At 32.1% G+C, this 20,018-nt stretch overlaps 1 protein-coding gene across 1 annotated transcript in view; it reads left to right on the plus strand.

Annotated features, from left to right (window-relative positions):
* Window positions 1-3,612: 3,612 nt before the first annotated feature.
* Window positions 3,613-20,018, plus strand: part of LOC127726788 (uncharacterized) — an 85,925-nt gene continuing 69,519 nt past the window's right edge. Inside the window, exons 1-4 of the mRNA XM_052234243.1 lie at window positions 3,613-3,727; window positions 10,584-10,670; window positions 16,652-16,814; window positions 17,372-17,683. Coding sequence (XP_052090203.1) covers window positions 3,725-3,727; window positions 10,584-10,670; window positions 16,652-16,814; window positions 17,372-17,683 — 565 coding nt within the window. The 5' untranslated portion in view covers window positions 3,613-3,724. The remainder of the gene's footprint in view (window positions 3,728-10,583; window positions 10,671-16,651; window positions 16,815-17,371; window positions 17,684-20,018) is intronic.

A 20,018-nucleotide genomic window follows, 5' to 3' on the forward strand; every position in this document is an offset into this window, starting at 1 on the left:
CATGCTGTATGTTAATCATTTCAATATCGGAATTAAATGATGATAAATGGTATTTTTATCATTATTGTATTGTTCTTAAAACAAAAATTGGAGATGACATTTTGAAAAAGAAATAAAAAAACATTGGTATTTTTTTTTCTTTTCTTTGTTTAAAGTTCACATTTATGTACCTATGCATGTTTTATATGTTTTCAGAACGGCTATAAGGAAATTACTAATGACTTTGTATCTTTTATTTGAACTTTGTCATATTTTATGTAGTTAGCTCTTTCAAATATACATAAAAGAAAGCCTTTAATTAAAATATATTTTTATAGTTGAAGTCAGCACATGTCATACTAGTACGCAACACATTTTCCAACATAAATTGCATCTCAGTAACAGCTAGTAAAATATGAATAAATATACCAGCGTTTCATATTAACAAATTTTGACAAAATGTCATCAAGTTTCGACTTTTTAAGAAAGATTTGAAAAAAGATTAATCGGATGAGCAGATCATTAAAATAACACGAAGAAAAAGAACTGTTTAGGTACAATTATAATTATTTTTGTATGGACCTTTTATTTCGAGTATTTCCTGTTTTAAGTAATACCCGTAATTTTCCCAATAGTTTTTAATTTTGCCACTTTAGCCATACAGAGTACTTAGAATTTTCTCCAGTGTTTGAAACCATGATGCGATGTCTCTCGTTGGCAGTCATTGTTCTGTCGCATATAAACTCGTCTCTCTGTCTGCCTTCACTTTCGGTTTACTTGTGAATATATAATTTGACGATAAGACTCATGGCATAGTTTAAAGTTTTTTGTCGCATTTATTTCATTCTAAGTCGCAGTTCTGAATCTACAAGCTTGACAACTAATCTAAATCGGGATGTAATTCGCTGTCGTTTTTCCCAATGTTACTTTAACTGAAATCTGTGTATAATTCATCTTGATTAAAAGGCGTGAATCGCTAAATCCAAAAACGTTTGTCTTTTCTAATTTGATTTTACAGTCCGTGTTGTCCCAATTAGGACACCTCCAAAAGTAACCCATCTCGCCGACCAAATATTTACAAATGTATACATTTCAAAAAAGGACAAATGGTCCATCAATGGAGTGCTTCCTGTAAATTACGTGTTTACGGTTTAATTTTCACACCAATTGAAAGTTATCTGTGTGATCAGTATGTCGGTACTTTAAATTTTGATAGGGTATGTTTTTCTCATTTGTTCGCTATATGCACTTTGCACATCGCCAGCATAACTGTTATCTTATATCTTAAGGTAACCGCTTATCTAAAGAAATGGGAAACATCTCAAGAATAGCTGATTGTTTTAAAGAATACATGTGTTTTTATTTGATTTGATAGATCTAGATTTTAAAACAAATCACAATTACTACATGTGTATATCTCATGTCCCCAGTGTAGGTGGAATTTCCGATCCTTCTTGTACACATATATTCACGACAAATTTACCATGGAGTGATTGCTCAACCGTTGGTTTTCCGTAAAATATTTAAGTAGACTTTGTGCTCTTCTGCTTTTTAACTCTTGTCTGTCGTTCGTTTAACTTTATTAAGTTTTCTTTTCTGTCATGATTATCACCAAAAGCACACTGTATTTTAATCATTTCAATATTCGAATATAACTTGCTTTCAATGTAATGATAAAAAAGTTGTATTTTTATCATTATATAAAAGTTGTTAGTTTTGTTTTTAATTGCATATAAAATTGGAGATGACATTTTGATAACGAAATAATAAAACATTGGCACATTTTTTTCATTTTTTTGTTTGCTGTACTTATTCGTGTACCCATGATTGTTTTATGTTGTTTCAGATCGGCTTACATGAAATTAACAATGACGTTGTATCTTTTATTTGAATTTTGTCATATTTGATGTTTTAGCTCTTTCAAATATACATAAAAGAAAGCCTTTTATTAAACTATATTTTATAGTTGAAGTTGGCACATGTCATACGCAACACTTTTTCAGCATAAATTGCATCTCAGTAACAGCTAGTACAAATATCATTAAATATACCAGTGTTTCATATTAGCAACATTTGACAAAATGTCATCAAGTTTCGACTTTTTAAGAAAGATTTAGCACATAACATTTATTGTATGAGCAGAATAGTCAAATAACACACAGAAGAAGAAATCAATAAAACTCTGTGAGAGGGCAGAAAGATATGTTCATATAATCATGAATATTGGAATTGTTATAGAATAAAATTGATTAGTAAAACACACTTTAAAACAAAATATAAGAAAGTTTGATCAGACTACCTTTTATCACTAAAGGTTATAACCGACAAGTCTCCTTAATTCATAATTATTTTTCTAATGAGTTCTAATATTTCTTGGTGGAAGGCATCTGTTCCTCGCATCTTTGAACTTTTTGGCGCAATTGTAATAATGTTTGTATGTACCTTTTATTTAGAGTATTTCCTGTTTTAACTAATATACGTTATTTTCCCAATAGTTTTTAATTTTGCCACTTCAACCATAAAGACTACTTTAATTTTCTCCATTTGAAACCATGATGCGATGTATCTGGTTGACAGTCATTGTCGTCAAATATAACCTCGTCTCTCTCTAGCTTCATTTTCGGCTTTACTGTACGCACCTAACTTGACGGTAAGATTCATGACAAAAATTAAAGTTTTTGGTCGCATTTATTTCATTCTAAGTCGCATTTCCGAATCTACGAGCTTGTCAATCAAGTTCTCTTTTGAAAGTTTCGCGTACGTCCAACGGGGAAGCAGAATATGATAAATTAGACAACTAAACTAATTTGGGATGTACTTTGCTTTTTTTTTCCGTCGTACCTTAAACTGAACTCTGTTATAATTCGTCTTGACTAGAAGGCGTGAATCGCTAAATCCAAAAACGTCTGTCTTTTCTTATTTAAATAATCTCCATGTACAGCCCGTGTTTGTCCGACAAAATATTTACAATGCATACATTTCAAAATAGAACAAATAGTCCAACATTTGTGTGTTTCTATCAAATTACGAGGGTTTAATTTAACACCAATTGAAAGTTATCCGTGTGATAAGTATGTCAGTACTTTAATTTCGAAAGGTGTTTTTGTCTTTTTTTCGCTATATGCACTTGCTCATTTCCAACACAACTGTTTTCTTAAGGTAACGGCTAATCTAAATAAATGTAAAACATCTCAAGAATAACTGATTGTTTTTAAAGGATACATGTAGCGATGTTTTTAATGATGTCATGATTTGATAAATGTAAATTAATTGATGCCTTAGAAATAAGTCATTATAAAATTAAAATTCCCAGTAATACTGTTCATGGCTAACATCAGTATGCAAATCGATATCTACATGAACTTCTTCCTTTTTCACAGGTTACACCTGGATCATATTATTTTACAAAAAAAAGCACAAATAATAAATAAATAGATATTATAACTTGTATATAATTGTTTAAATTACCCCTCGCTACGCATATACGAGAAGGGAAAGAAAGGGAATGAGCTGCTTTAGTACGAAATGATAAAGGTACGAGTTGTCATTCACAAGTGGAGTGGGATCTCAAGTTACCAGATATATCGAACACGTGATTATGTACGCCAATAGAAAATTTAGTTTCGTTTTTAGACTGAAAAGTCCAAAATTACACTTGCATGTACACAAAAGGTAGGCAAGCAAATGGTGTGTGTTTTACCAAAAACATGAATGCAGAAATCGTTAACGTTTGCTTTTTGATCTCATGGTAAGTAAGTTTACAGCAAGCAAATGAACTGCTTAAAATTATGATTTATACAATGCAACAGCTGAAAAGTAAACTTCATTTATAGTACAGTTCATGTAATTTGCAGTTGAAAATGAAAATAATATAAACGGCAATGACACCACGAATACGACAGAAACTACTAAGGACATCTGATTTTTTTTTTCAAATGAATAATGTATATTAGATTTAATACAGAAGGTTTCAAACTGTCACCACGTTAATTTCATAAGACTTAAGATGCAAAATAAATTGCATACTTAGTAGATAAACACCTAGCCGCGATATCATTGCAAGGTGTAATTATCCATTAGATGGGGTTTACAGCGTACCTGACCTCTACCTAGTTTCGTGGTTCATTGATCAAGATAGAGTTTTCATAAGATACCATAAGCAGAAGGTCAACTGTATTTTCGTTATGGAATGATTGTAAAGTGAACATATATATAAATACATATGGAGCAGGTGTTGGCCTACACTATGTCAGGTCTACTCGACTGTCTCACTCGATCGACTAAGAAACCGTTATATTAGTTAATATGCTTGCTCAAATTGGCACAAAGGCTCTCACAATATTTCTATACTTTCAATCAAAAACAAATCTAGAAAATCAAAGTTGTTCTACATGTTTGCTCTCAAGTTTGAATTCGTATGTAATAAGTAGCAGATGATTTTTAGAAAAAAAAAAAAAAAATCCTTTGTTGGGTAGATATGAATTTATATAAGACACTTGTTTAGCGATTTGTCATTTATCTTTATATCTATTTCTTATTATTTATACGGCAGGGGATATCGAACTAAATCCAGGTCCAACGTCAGATTCACCATACAACTGCTTGCATAATGATAGTTCAACTGATATGTTGGATTTTTATCGTTATAAAGATCTTTTGTCTTTCTCATGCATAAACATACAAAGTCTTCTCCTAAAAAATCAATAGTTGAAGCTGAGCTGGGGGACTGGGACCTAATCTTACCTACCGAAACATGGCTATAGTCCGATATTGCTGATATCCAATTAAAGTTAGATAATTTTAAGACCCCGTGTCGAAAGGATTGGGATGGAGACAGAATTTTGTGGGGTTCTAGTTTATGTAAAAGAAAATATACCAAGTAAACGACGTCATGATCTTGAAATACCAAATCTTGAGTGTCTTTGGATAGAAATTAACACACAAAAATGTAAATGTGTGTATGGAGTATTTTACGGACCCCCTGATTCTAATGCGCAATACTGGGATATTATAAATTTGTCCATAGAAACTGCTTTCAATTCGGGTATTGATAAAATAGTAGTAACGGGCGATTTCAACGAAAACTTGTTGAATTGTCGTACATGTAACACAAAACTTGCAAATATCATTTTGCAAAACGGTCTGAATCAAGCAATTGAAAAGCCGATATTTTTTTTGCGAAACCAGTTCATGTTTACTGGATTTATTTTAGTAAACGACCCTGACATACTTTTATACACTGAAGTCGGTGGTAACATTTTGGAAGCTAGCGTAAGATATCACTGTCCCGTGAGTGGAATTATAAACATTAAAAAAACACCAAAAAAGTTTTTAGTTAGGAGATTTGGGACTATGATCACGCAGACTTGACTAATTATAAATTTGTTCTAAGTGAAGTCAATTGGGATAATATTATTAATAATAATGAAGTAAATGTTGCCGTGACAAACACTACCAAAACTATATTATTAATAGCTGCAAAACATATACCTTGTAAATTTGTCAAAGTTAAATCTCAAGACCCGCCATGGCTAACTGGTCATATAAAAAAAACTAATTCGGCGCAGAAAAAGACTCCATAAAATGGCAAAAAAGAAAAATACTGCTGATTCTTGGCGGCAATTTCGATATGTTAGGAATCAGTGCATAAATTTAAACAGCTAAACTTGACTTTTTCAACAAACAAGTAAATATATTAGAGAACCCAGAAACAAATGTAAAGAATTGGTGGAAGCTTTTGAGAAATCTTTCCGAGCAGCCTTCGAAAGCGTCAAATTACACCCCCCCCCCCCCCTTTTGTTAGTAAATAATGAAGATAAAGAAGACGATAATGAAAAAGGAAATACATTTAATTTCTTCTTTTGTAAGCAAACGACCGTTGCTGATTCTAAAGCGTCTTTCCCTAATACCCCCTGTCCGATAATATACCAGTCTTAAACAATATTATAATAACCGAAGAGGGAGTGTTTGATCATTTGTCTACGTCAGATGTCACTAAAGCGACGGGCCCTGATGAAATTAGCGGTAGGCTTCTGAAGTATGCTGCTCGAAAGTTAAGTAGGCCCCTGGCTCAGTTTTTCAATACATCTTTAAGTGAAGCTGTTTATCCTGAAAACTGGAAGTTAGCAAGCGTTATACCAGTATTCAAAAGTGGTGATAGGGAACTGGTGTCAAACTATAGGCCGATATTACTTTTGTCTATCATTGGTAAGAGTATGGAACGTTTTGTTTTTAAGCATTTCTTTAACTTTGACAAAACATAATATAATAACAAGTGCCCAGTCAGGTTTCATGCCTGGAGATTCTACAATTAATCAACTTTTACACATAACAGATTTATTTGGCAAAGCTCTTGACTCAGGAGAAGAGATTCGTGTTGTCTTTTTTGATATAAGTCGTGATTTCGATCGAGTCTGGCATGAAGGTCTAATTTATAAACTTAGAAATATTGGTATAAGAGGAAACCTATTAAAGTGGTTTATGAGCTATTTGTCAAATCGGAAACAAAAAAGTTGTTATTCCTGGTCAATCCTCGGATACTTTTGGTGTAAATGCTGGCGTCCCACAAGGATCAATATTAGGCCCCTTACTTTTCTTAGTATATATAAATGACATTGTAAGCGACATAGACTCTAATATAAAACTATATGCCGATACTTCCCTTTTCATAGTAGTTGAAGATGAATATGCAGCAGCGAGCAAACTTAATTCTGATATAGAGACTATCAACAATTGGTCAATCCAATGGCCAGTAAACTTTAATGCAAAAAAGACTGAAGCTATGACTATTTCTAAGAAATCAGTAAAACCCCATCACCCCCCTCTTTATATGAATGATAATATAATTTCGGAAGTAGAAAGCCACAAACACCTTGGTTTAATTTTTCATGAGGATGGTTCGTGGCATTCTCATGTCAATAAAATAATTGAAAAGATAACACCCAGATTAAATTTATTTCGTGCTCTTAAATTCAAATTGAAAAGAAAGTATTTACAAGCTATATATTTAAGTTTTATCCGACCTTTATTTGAATATACAGTTATTATTTGGGACAATATTCCAGACACTTTAAGTGATAAACAAGAAAATATGCAAGTTGAAGCGGCTAGGATAGTTACTGGTGGTATCAAGTTATCATCCTTAAACAAATTATACGTCGAAACGGGATGGGAGTTACTATCAGAAAAACGTAAGAAACACAAAATTCTAAAATTTCATGAAATGTTTCACAATAAGACCCCTGATTATCTAAGCGGTATTATCCCTCAACAATTGTTTAATATTCATAACTATGACACAAGACGAAAGAATGACACGCAACATATAAAGTGTAGAACAGCATTTTATCAGAAATCTTTTCTTCTATCAGTTATTCGATCCTGGAATGCTATTCCAGACGATATCAGCTTAATTCCATCTAAGTTTACACTTAAACGTTACCTTAATCAAAACGTAAGTAAAATACCAAATTATTATTTTTATGGAGACAGGAAGGGACAAATACTTCATGCCAGACTTCGAATGGATTGCAATAATCTAAATGAACATTTATTTAAGAGAAATCTTGTTGAAAGTAAAAACAGAATCGGGAGCAGTAAGCATTTTCTTTTCGAGTGTAATAATTACTCCCTTGTTCGAAAACGTACGATAGAAACAATTCCGTTCCAATACAATATAAAAACACTCGTGTTTAGCAGCGTTATTCTCAGACAAGAGGACAATCTACTCCTCTTTAAACAAGTGCAACAATTTTAGTAGATTCAAAGCGATTTGGAATAAGTGGGTTTGCTATTTTAACATATTTCATCAACAAGTTTATGCGAACTTAAAGACGTGACGTATTTGTTGATAAAAGTATAATTTTATGGTTAGAATCGCGATTTGGGTGAGACAGTCTTGACATAGTCCTGGAAACACATACCGCCGCCGGTACATATATATAGGAAAGATCTGACGAAAAAAAAATTAACCTTTTATTTGCAGTTATTTCCCTTTTTCTTTTTGACAGGGAGACGGATTTATATAAGGGAATTGTTGTTTCCGAATCCCTTTGTATTAATGTATTACTGTATTGATATTTATATGTCATGTACATGATTTTTGAAATAAAATATGTTTAAAGTAAAGTGAACATGTCTTTATAGGAGGTTTTATTTGACATTGACCTATTTTTTCTGGTTCATTTATGAGTGTTTTTTTTTTGTGTTTTCGTTCATTGTCCTGAGACAATAAGCATTATATCAACTATATTTGGTGTATAGAATGATCGTAAGGTATACAATTCTATCTGGCAGAGTTTAACTAACCCTGGCTTCATTTTCATGGTTCAAAAATAAAAGCAACAGTAGTATATTGCTGTTCAATAGTCATAAATCGATTAAGCGAAAACAAATTCGGTTTACAAACTTAAACCGATGGAAGCACACCAACTATAAGAGGAAAACAACGTAACAACAGAAAAACTGAACTGCAACAAACAAACGCCAACATACATAGTAACGGACTATTTGATAACGATTGCTATTGCTAAATGTTCATTTGAAGTCCATTTCTCGGATGCGTTAAGCGATATATCAAACTATATGTGGTTATGGAATGATTGAAGGGTGCACAATGTGCACATATCTGTCTGGTAGAGTTCATCTGACCTTGAACTCTTGTTCATGATACCGTGGTCAAAATTTACTTTTATTGGTTAGTTTTGTTTCTCAGACATTAAGTTTAATGTAATATTATCTCAATTTGGTGAACATAAAAATTAAGGCGTCAATGTCCGTCTGACAGGGTTAGACTGTACTTTACCCTATATACCTGGATCATTAAAAATTTTAATGTTATGTTATACTTGTTGTATAACGTTTTACAAGATTTTCAGCATAAATTCAAGTATGATCAGTAAGGATCACTCGAGAAATGTTAGCGTGTCATTTCTTGTTGAATTTTAAAGGATAATTATTCCATGTTTAATCATGAAACAATGGTTTTCCAAATGGTTGTATAGTTCGTACACGATCGCGAAAATTCATCGAGTATCTGGTTAATGAATGTACAAAAAGGACAACTAAAATGTCGTCGACATGGGTCCCTGATTCAAACGTATCTTCCCCAAAGTCCTACTTTCTTCCTCCTTACTCCTGGCCGAAAATCGGTGAAGCACATTTTCCCAGAAAATCGCATTTTTTTGCCCCCAACCCGTCATTCTAATTACCCAGTTTCCCCCTGACTCAAATTCCCTTCTCCCTGACTCCGGCTTCCCTTCCCTAACATCCACTTCCCGCTCATCGTTCTCATGTTTCCTTACCTCTATCCGACTCCTTTTCTTAAGTGGGTTTGCTATTTTAACATATTTCATCAAAAAGTTTAGGCGAACTTAAAGACGTGACGTATTTGTTGATACAAGTATAATTTCTGGTCTTAGAAGTAACACGTAGAGTTAATAATTTTAAAGCCATGTGTACCTCATTTCCTCCTCATATGTTACGTTGTGACAGCTAAAATGTTCATGCACACTAGATCGAGTATCAATGATGAGTTTATTGACAGGTAAAATTTTTTGTATATGACCAATAGTTGTCTTTGAAGTTTTTTAATTGGTTTGTATCTAAACAATTCCTAAATATGATTTTGTTGATAAAAACAAAACATATTTGAAACGTTTCAGGACGAGTACAATTAGATTTTGAAACGTCTAGCGATTGTTATCAGCTAATAAAAAATACGGATTATTATTAAACCTACAATTTTGGTGTGAGCCAAGGCTTCGTGTTGAAGGTCGTACTTTGATTTATAATGGTTTTCTTTTGCTAATTGTGACTTGGATGGAAGGTTGTCTCATTGGCACCCATACCACATCTTTTTATGTCTAAAAATTATGCAAGAATTAAGAAATTAATGTACAACAAACTATCTAAACTCATTGATACTAGTACTTGAAAAAAGTGCATGGATGTCACATATTCTTTCTGTGTTCCTAGATATATCATTGTTAAATCACCAACGGGTATAAGAAAACATTGTGGTTTTTTAACAAACGAAAGGTTTCTTTTAAAACCGTTACTGCATGGATACAATTGTATAATGTAAAAGGAGTCTTCTGATTTTGTACAATCCACACAATGCACTGGAAATTAGCACAACTATAAATGTATGAGTTTATGGCATTCAAGGAATCCAAATCGAAATTATAAATTAAAGTTATTTTTTTAAATGAATTCTTTTTTATCCAGATACCCAAATTATTCCCTCGATTGTCTTTTTTATACCGTCTAACTAAATAATCTAAAAACGGGATTGAAAAAATGTCCGGCGTAGGTAAATTGATTTTGGAGGCCCCTCACAAGAATACATTAATGCTTTTTTTTTCTTATTCCGTAAATGGAACGTAACTGACCATTGATCATTTAAATATTGACATACGTAGGTTTCAATCTATTTAAAAACTTGAATAGCTTTAAAATTTCTTGTACTTTACATGTTTCTCAATAGAAGTCATATCGGATTTTAAATTTCTATCGCCTTTCATATTTAAGAAAATAGACATAAATAAGATAATTATTTTGGACAACAATTGATTACGTATTATTGTATCAATCATGTTTTGTAGATTTGTACATGTATAGCTGCACTGTCAAAGTGTAAAGTAAAAGAGGAATCTAAATCAACAGCAATGTTATTCAAACTCATGACTTTGGTAAGTCGACTAAGTATAGTTATCTATATTTACAGATCTATGTAAAAGTACAAAACATATTCCTTTTGTTGGTGTTTGTGTTGTTAAAGAACAAAACAACTAACAGTTTATCTTGAATACAAATGACTAATTGGTTGGATAAATAATTTTACTAGCAGTCTAGGATTTTGATACAATAAGCTACGGCAGTAATACATTGATGGGTCTATCAGTCAGTTGCCCTTACATGTACATACTTAGTTAAAATTCTAGTTCTCTGAAACTGCTAAATAGATTGACATCAAAGTTTGTGTGCTTCTCCTGTAGAAGGTCAACCATAACATATGTGATTTTTGTTGTGGTTGATTAACCAATATGGCTGTATATTTTAAAAAAGATGAACATAGGATTAAGCTTAAGTTTTGGCTAATATCCCTAAAACTATAGCAATTAGAAAAAAACTGATGGGATTAAAATTGTAATAGTAACAACAGCTATCTACCATAAAACAAATGAGAAATCTGTTTATTTGATTTTGAGTTATTGCCTTGAATGTTGATTTGTCTACTGTTGTGGCATTTTTGCCAATGTTTCAAAGGCAGCAAGTCATTTCGTACCTTGACTATTTCGTATCTTTGCCATTTAGTACCCAAAATTACCATTTCGTACCCAGCATTTACCATTTCGTACCCCCGATAAAAACCATTTAGTACCCTATGGGTCAATTGCATCTACCATTTCGAACCTCATGGACTAAATACGTGTTTACTTTTTCGTACTATATATTTGTAGAAATTCTCATTTTTTTAAGATATAAAAAATTTGAGATGCTTTTAATTTTTATAATATAACATAAACATCATAAATAAAATGCATCCAGCCGTGGGAATTTTATAAAGACTGATAGTTGGTTTGATTAAGCAGCACTTGGAAACTTTAATAGTTTCAATAACACTTTGTTTGTTTACAGAATTTCTCCTAAATTAATTTTTTCAACTCTAAAAACATGATGTTAAATAGCCATCAAAAGAATAATTATCTGCAAATGTTTTTAGCTATTAACGGTTGTTTTTGTCAGGAAATGCAGTGAAAAGGGACACAAGCTGATTTTCACCCAAGAAAGAAGGCATGACTAAAAATGTTAGCATGATAATTTGAACCTTATGTGACCAATCAAAGACCTTGCTTTGCCTTTTTTAATTTAAGAAAATATAAGTTCATTTATTTTGTATTATTGTATCTGACCTTATAAATTTCAAAAACGTTTGGTAGATATTTTTTCTTTTAATGTTTATTGTATGTTTTCTAAAAGGATTATTTACAAAACATATCTATGCATATCAAATATATATTTAGGTTCAACTAAACCTTACGATAATCAATTGAATATGTCTCAATATTTAGGCACACGTCATAATTTCAAATGGCGCGTGTATTAAAATAAACGTTTTTAAAACAATACGCCAGTACGGCGCGTGTCTTTATAAATCTTCCATGATGTACGAAGTGGCATACAAACAAACCTTCCATGAGGTACGAAATGGTATACATACAAATCTTCCATGAGGTGCGAAATCGTATACATACAAATCTTCCATGAGCTACAAAATGGTATACATACAATTCTGCCATGAAATACGAAATCGTATACATACGAATCGTCCATTAGGTACAAAATGGCATGTATACAAATTTTTCATGAGGTACGAAATGGTATACATATGGTATACGTATAAATCATTCATCATGAAGATACGACATGACACACTTCAATGAGACAGTTTTCACCAAGAAATCAAAAACATATAAATCTTATATGGATACGCAATGGTATACATATCAATATTTCATGAGGTACGAAGTGGTATACATGTAAATACTCCATGATGTCCGAAATGGTCAGGGTACGAAATGTTTTTTCTAGGGTATGAAATGGGAAAGGGGGGTACGAAATGGTTATGGTACATGTTTGACATGACATAATTCGTTTCAAAAACTATGAACGCTAGGTTAAAAGTTTAAGATGCAGAAATATTCAGCGCGTCAAGACGTATCAACCCTATACATTGGCGAACAATTTGATGACTCATTTTGGAGATGTTAATTGCAAAACAATGACTCGCACACCGAAACGTATCTACCCTGAAAATTGGAGAAACAAAATTTCGACCTGTTTTGGAGTAATTGCCAATACAATATCTATATTAATCAGTTGTAAGTTGTTTTATCTTACCTCCTATACATTTTAATGAATATGATTGGTTTCAAGCAACCACGGTGAGACCGTGTATATTACATATATCACATATAGGGTTCTAAGGCGCGGCTTATTTCAATACTAGGTTAGTAGTGGTGTTTTGCCTCTTTATAAAATCAACACGGTGTCGAAAAAAATCTGAAAGGTTTTGACAGACAAAGAAATTGATGACAAACGATTGAAGTAAACTCATAAAACATATAATGGCATTTGTTTTTGTACAGACCAATGGAAGTAGTTTCTTAATACTAACGGTATTGAGGACTTGATCACTTTGATAGGCCACTAGTCTAAATAGCACATGTTAAGATACTCGGTAAAATAGATTCGTCACAGTGTGCTAGTGACCTAAAACGATATATATGGGATCAGTAAAATCCATTTATATCGTTGTTTGGTCTCTGACACACCATGTAACAAATACTCGTAGAATAGGAGTTCGGTCAAAAAGGTTTATTTCAAAAATTCTAATCACGACAAGATCTGTTTTCCATTAAAATGTCCGAAAGTATTTGTCAGTCCGTTTTGAGTTACTCCCCTGAAATAAACATTTTAACCCATTTTCGCCTTTTTTTATGTGTTATTTTGACAAGATCCATCCAATAACCCAAAAATCTTTTAACCTGTGTTTGAGTTATTGTACCTGACATGTTGCTTTTTCTGGGGTTTTTTTTTTGGTCTTTTTTTATGTTATCTAAAAAGGTATAGGACCTAGTTTACATATCTAAATTAAAAAATTATAAGCAACACATAGAACTATTCAAGTATGTGCATGTTAAAGTCCTTATTGACAAACTAGCAACTGTTTCACCAGGTGATTGATACAGGTACATATGTACCTCTTGTTTAAGTCCTTATTGACAAACTAGCAACTGTTTCACCAGGTGATTGATACAGGTACATATGTACCTCTTGTTTGGGTATTTTTTCAGGTTTATAAAAGTTTATTGCTAAAGTACATATTTGAGAACAAATCTTATATGAATGTTTATTAAGGCAGGGTTTCATTATCATCTCATTACTTTGACATATTAGATACAAGATTTGTCTGATTTTGTTTAAGTTTATCATCTACGTCATCTGGTCTGCTAAGTACCGAACGTGACCTATTCCCGAATATGACTATTTTGCCAGGGTGAATTCGCATTGTTATACGAAATGTCTCTGTATTTATACATCCATCACTCATATATTTAGTTATGATGTTTCTGTTAATATAAAAAAGAATGATGTGGTATGATTGCCAATTAGACAACTCTTCACAAGAGATCAAATAACTCAGACATTGACAACTATATGTTACCGTACGTCCATCAACAACGAGCAAAGCCCCTACAGCATTGTCAGCTAAAATTGTCCCCGAAATGACAAATGTAAAACAATTCAAACAAGAACTAGAGGCCTAATTAATGTACAAAAAAATGAACAAAAAACAAATATGTTAGTCCGGTTAGATATTGTGTTATCTCTTATTGTTGTTTGAATTCTGTATATTCGGTACTTTTCACATATTTAGTTTTGTAAGCAAAGTAGGGTTACTCGTTGTTCGTCTACAGTGTTATTGTTTGATGTTGTTGTTTTCAAGTGTGTTTACCTTTTTGTCTTTCATGCATTATATTACAGTTACTTTGTTTATATTTCCTATATGCATGTTAAAGGTAAGATGAAAATCAGCTATTTCATTAAAATCACTTTAAGTTTAAAGCTACTATATATACAGGATTGTTTTGATGATGCAGAATTTTGGGTTAGAAGCAAAACCGACATGGTTAGAAGATAAAAATAATAACACCATTAAAAACAAAATTCAATTTTAATATTCTTGTCATGCTTAAAAAATACATAAAATATCACCATTACCAACTTAATTCCAACTTAAATATATATACATATAATTAGTATTTTTGTACGTATCTATAAACAAAAATCTATTTTATTTAAAGAAATTTATCTGTGATAATATAAACGTCACAAAAAATACATTACTTTTGGTGGCGTTGATTAATTCTTGTAACACGCAGTTTATACTTCGTTTGTGGTGTCCTGGTGTGCTGTCGTAAGTTCATGGCATGTGCCCGTTGTTATTCTGTGGTGTACATGTTGTAATGTACTATTGAAATATTTATTTATGTATTTTTTCTGTGCTGAGAGCTCCTGTGTTTGTTTATACTATATTCCTGTCACATAGTGTTGTCATGTCAGCGGTATCTTTAACATTGGCATATGATCATGAAGTTTGGCTAGCCTTAAAACTAGGTTTAACTCACCATTTTTTCCAGTATTTTTTTCTTAAAATGTCCTGCACGATGTCAGTTGTTATCAAATAGTCCATTTCTATGTATGTTGGCGTTTGTTTTTGTTGCAGTTCAGTAGTTCTGTTTTTGTCCGTTGTTTTCCTCTTATAATTGATGTGTTTCCCGCTGTTGGCGTTTGTAACCCGGATTTGTTTTCGCTTAATCAATTCACGACTATTGAACAGCGGTATACTACTGTTACCTTTAATTAAGTTTTTTTCCTTTATGACGGCTCAGAGGAATGTAGATTATACGTGTCTTACATTAATGTTCCCTGAACTTAACGTTTTTTCATATGATAATGAGCAATCAAGAGGCAATTTTACTGGTTTCGTTTATGATGATGTAGTGCTGAAAGAAAATGTCTTGTGACATCAAATCTGAAATTATATAAATGCTGAGAATTAAATATCTGTTTGATTTTTATGGTTTTGTTCTGTGTATCGATTTTAGCGTGAGATGTAATTACATTTTTCTGAAGCGTTAGAAAGTGATTTTCCGGCAAAATTTGAGCTAACAATTTGAGATACATACTCTCAGAATCCTATCTTAAGTTTGCAATTTTCATGGTATCAAACACTATTTAACAATAACGTTGGTAAACATATTTCGGAAATTATTTTGACAATTCATATTTTAGAATGAAACAATACTTCTGACCTGTAATTCAATATTTTGTAGATAAATTTTTATCATACAATCATTTATCTTTGATAAAACCAATTTAGCTAATAAATTATTGAATGCAAAAAAAAAGGATATGACAACATACTGATGAATCTTTTGTAGATAGCTACATATGTGCAATTCATTTTAATTAGGCGGTAATTGTATATATTTCCTCAATTTCTCTGCTCATATCGTAAAATTGCATATGTCAAATGTCTCGTTTCGACGCAGAGTGTCTAACATATTTGGTTGAATTTTCGGGTACCAATTGAGATTCGTTTTTTTTTTCATAACTTAGCAGACTTCCAAAAGATTTTTGTGATGCGGCTGCTCAAAGTAGAAAATCACTTTTCTCACATAATAAGTTCTTTGCAAATTTAGTCTTTTTCATACATTGAATAACTCCTTAGTTTGTACACCTTTATGATGGTTCTCTGCTCTCGAAATCAGCACAAATGGTTAATGTCAGTTACTTGTTAACAATTGTATCATGTTACATATCACTACACAGATATTGTTTGTTAAGACACTATTTTTGTGTTCCTCAATTTGAGTCGCATTATGGTTATTGACCCAGATGTTACTCTCGGCTGGCTTTCAAATGTTTAAGCCTGGTATCTATGATGAGTTCAGGGTAACCTTTTCATTTTATGATTTTCAATTAAATCATATCTCAGTCTACAACATGCAAATGTATCTCAAAACATACATTACAATTTGAAACGGTATCAACCTCCTATGAAGGAAGAATAAAAGAAAGCAGGCACCATTTTCTTTTTTAGGTACATTTATGTGCAGCATTTCCATTGAAATGCCCTGATCCAGCGCAATGGAGACTCCGTGCGAATAGTCACTGCGCTGATCCATCAAAATATTTGTGTCTACGGAATGATCTCATCAACAGCTATTCTGAAAATTGTACAAGGTCTGACTTTCAACAAGCAGGTAAAAGCATCAGTCAACGCATCAGTCATTTTATTTATTTTTTTCATTTAAAGACTGTACAAAATAATATTCGAAAGGAATATCAAACGTACAAGAACATAATTGAATACATGAATTTCCAACATTGATTATTTGTAAACAATATGTAATAGATTTTACACTAGCCCATAACACCTTTATCAATTGTTGTTTAAAAATACTAATATACATGCAAGTTATTAAATAGCATATCAATTTACTAAAGCATGTTATTTAAAATCGAACCTCAAACATTTAGTATATGTATCAAATTGTGAAAATGTTATCCTGTTTACATTTTAAATTAGATGGTGTAAATTGTAATTTGACAGTAAGAAGCCTCAAACCAAATAAAAAAGTTCCCTTAAAAATGATTCTTTCACATTGTGTGTACTGTGGAAATTTTAGAAACCAGAAACCACATACACTTATTAGTGATAAACACATACTAGAATGATAAAAGATGACAGAAAAGAAGTTATTTTGTCAGATTTGATTTTGAGAAGTGATTGAACACATTGGGAAATTATTCGTTACAGGTAGAAAATCAGTTCTTCGTGGAGGAATAGATGCAGTAGTCTGTTCTAAGGAAAGATATCAGCCATCTCAACACATTTTTTACACAAATGCCAGTACAAACTGTATCTTTTTAAAATCTTTCTGCAATGAGGAGGGTCAAGTTGTAAATAACCAAGGAGATCGTAACACAGATGCTTCCTGCAGATGTGATTACAGACGAGGTTATGATTTTCTGATTAACCCAAACAACCCGTGCTTTTGTAAACCATCACAAGAAGACTGTTCCTGCTTCTTGAAGATTTGCTCCAATAGTAGTCAAATACTTTCATCAGGTAAGAAATGCTCTCTATGTCTTTTATTAAACATTTATCATTTCGAGGCTTTTTATAACTGACTATGCGGTATATGTTTTGATTATTGTTGAAGACCGTAGGGTGACCTATAGTTGTAAACATCTTTGTCATTTAGTCTCTGCTGGAGAGTTGTCTCAGCGGCTATCATACATGTACCACATCTTATCATTCATATATTTCATTATTTTTTACAAAAGGATACTGATTATTTACCATTCAATCCACCTTCTATGTTTGCTTATTGTTATACACATGTTCGCAGCAAAACACGATTTGTAACTATATTATAGGACAATTTGCAGGTTGAGCTTCAACATGTTCAAGAATATTTCTAAGGTGTATCAATATAAACTTCGACTTAAGGTAGATTTATCAAACCCGTGCACATCTATCCGATAATTTACAGCATTCCTACCGGTTTAGCTCACCTGACCTTGAGGTACATTACTTTGTGTCTGTCATTGTCATTCGTTTGTCCGTTCTCCGAAAGTATTCAGAATATTCCTCTACTCTAAAATACTTCCCAGAACGCAGGATTTATATCCATCAGCTAGCATGGTCCCTGTTGCCGCAAATAGGACATAAAAGTAAACTGCAAATTTTGGCCAATATCTCAAAGTTCATTTCGGACATTCCGTAAAAGGGATCAGCAGCCAAGGTTTAACTCTTTCAATAAATCAAACATCATATTTAGTAATTTTTTCCCAGAAATATCCAGTTTTAGATAATGTCGGTGTTTTTGCTTGCAACTAAGGAAATAAAACTGTAGGAGCAAAATTGACAATGGTTTAAATGATTGGTAGATCAAGGTCCATCTTAGAAAAGAAAATATATGGTTCTCAAAAAGACGAACTAATGGAGCGGCAGCCAACAGTTTAAGTGCAGTAATTAATGAACCGTTCAAACAATGATTTTCCAATTTCAATAGTTAGTGAATGATTACAAATTTGTGGTCAAGCCTGATATTGACGGTCTTTAGTTTTACTGTTTAGGTAGAGAACCTCTAATTCTGAATAAACATACAAGAAAGTAGTACATATCTTAGGCATACTGTTACGTAAGTTAAATAATTGGTAATGTTGGTAATAAATGAAAGCTAAAGGACTTGTGATCACTGCAAAACCCTTGCTTAAAGTTCATATTAAGTAATAAAATATATGAAATAAAATTTTGTCTGTTGCTCAGATTAGAAGTAATTGTTTTTGTATTACCAAACTTGCGATCTTATATGAATGTTAAACATTTCCAGCACACGTTTGCGTTTTATATTTCAATGAAGTGAGTTACTGATAAATTATTTAGTCATGGGTTTCTTTACCACAAATTAATTAAAATCATTAAATAATTCCGTAATTGAAATATAGATTTGATAAGAAATAATTGGCTGAAAGAGTATAGCTCTTATCTTCAACGAGACATCACATTCTTATTTTTACGTTTGTGTTGTTTATAAAGCCCGTGAACTTAGAAACAATTCTGTGAACAACATTGATCCTTTGAATAAACTCATTCCTGAAGGTTATCAATTTAACAAAGTAGTAAAATTTTCAAGTATTTTTTTGTTGGTACTTACATCGAGCTGTAAATGTCTTTCTTGCAGTATGCATCTAACAGTGACTTAATTTACATTGACCTTTGATAATGTAAATTTTTTTTCGATACTTGTAGTAAAAAGTAAAATCACAAAAATACTGAACTCAGAGGAAAATTCAAAACGGAAAGTCCCTAATCAAATGGCAAAATCAAAAGCTCAAACACATCAAACGAATTGACAACAACTGTCAAATGCCTGACTTGATACAGGCATTTTCTTAAGTAGAAAATGGTGGAAAAAACCGGGTTTATAGCTAGCTAAACCTCTCACTTGTATGACAGTAACATAAAATTCAATTATATTGACAACGATGTGTGGACAAAACAAACAGACATAATAGATAAAAATGTCAAAATAGGGGTACAACAGTCAGCATTGTGTCATTATCTTAATCACTATAAAAACAAACAAATATGTAAACAAATATGTAAACAAACATTTACCATGGCACAATAACACAATGACGGGATGAATAAGTACAGAGCCACGTCATATGTAACAAAGAAACACAAAAAGGCATATAGACAAAGCATATTAGCAAAAATAAAAGACAAGAATACAAAAATTATCATAGAACAATAACACAATGACGGGATGTATAAGTACAGAGCCACGTCATATGTAAACAATAAACACAAAAAGGCATACAGACAAAGCATATTAGTAAAAATAAAAGACAAGAATACAAAAATTATCTTAGAACAATAACACTATGACGGG

Source organism: Mytilus californianus, unplaced genomic scaffold (assembly GCF_021869535.1).
Source record: "Mytilus californianus isolate M0D057914Y unplaced genomic scaffold, xbMytCali1.0.p SCAF_18, whole genome shotgun sequence".
Lineage (NCBI taxonomy): Eukaryota > Metazoa > Mollusca > Bivalvia > Mytilida > Mytilidae > Mytilus > Mytilus californianus.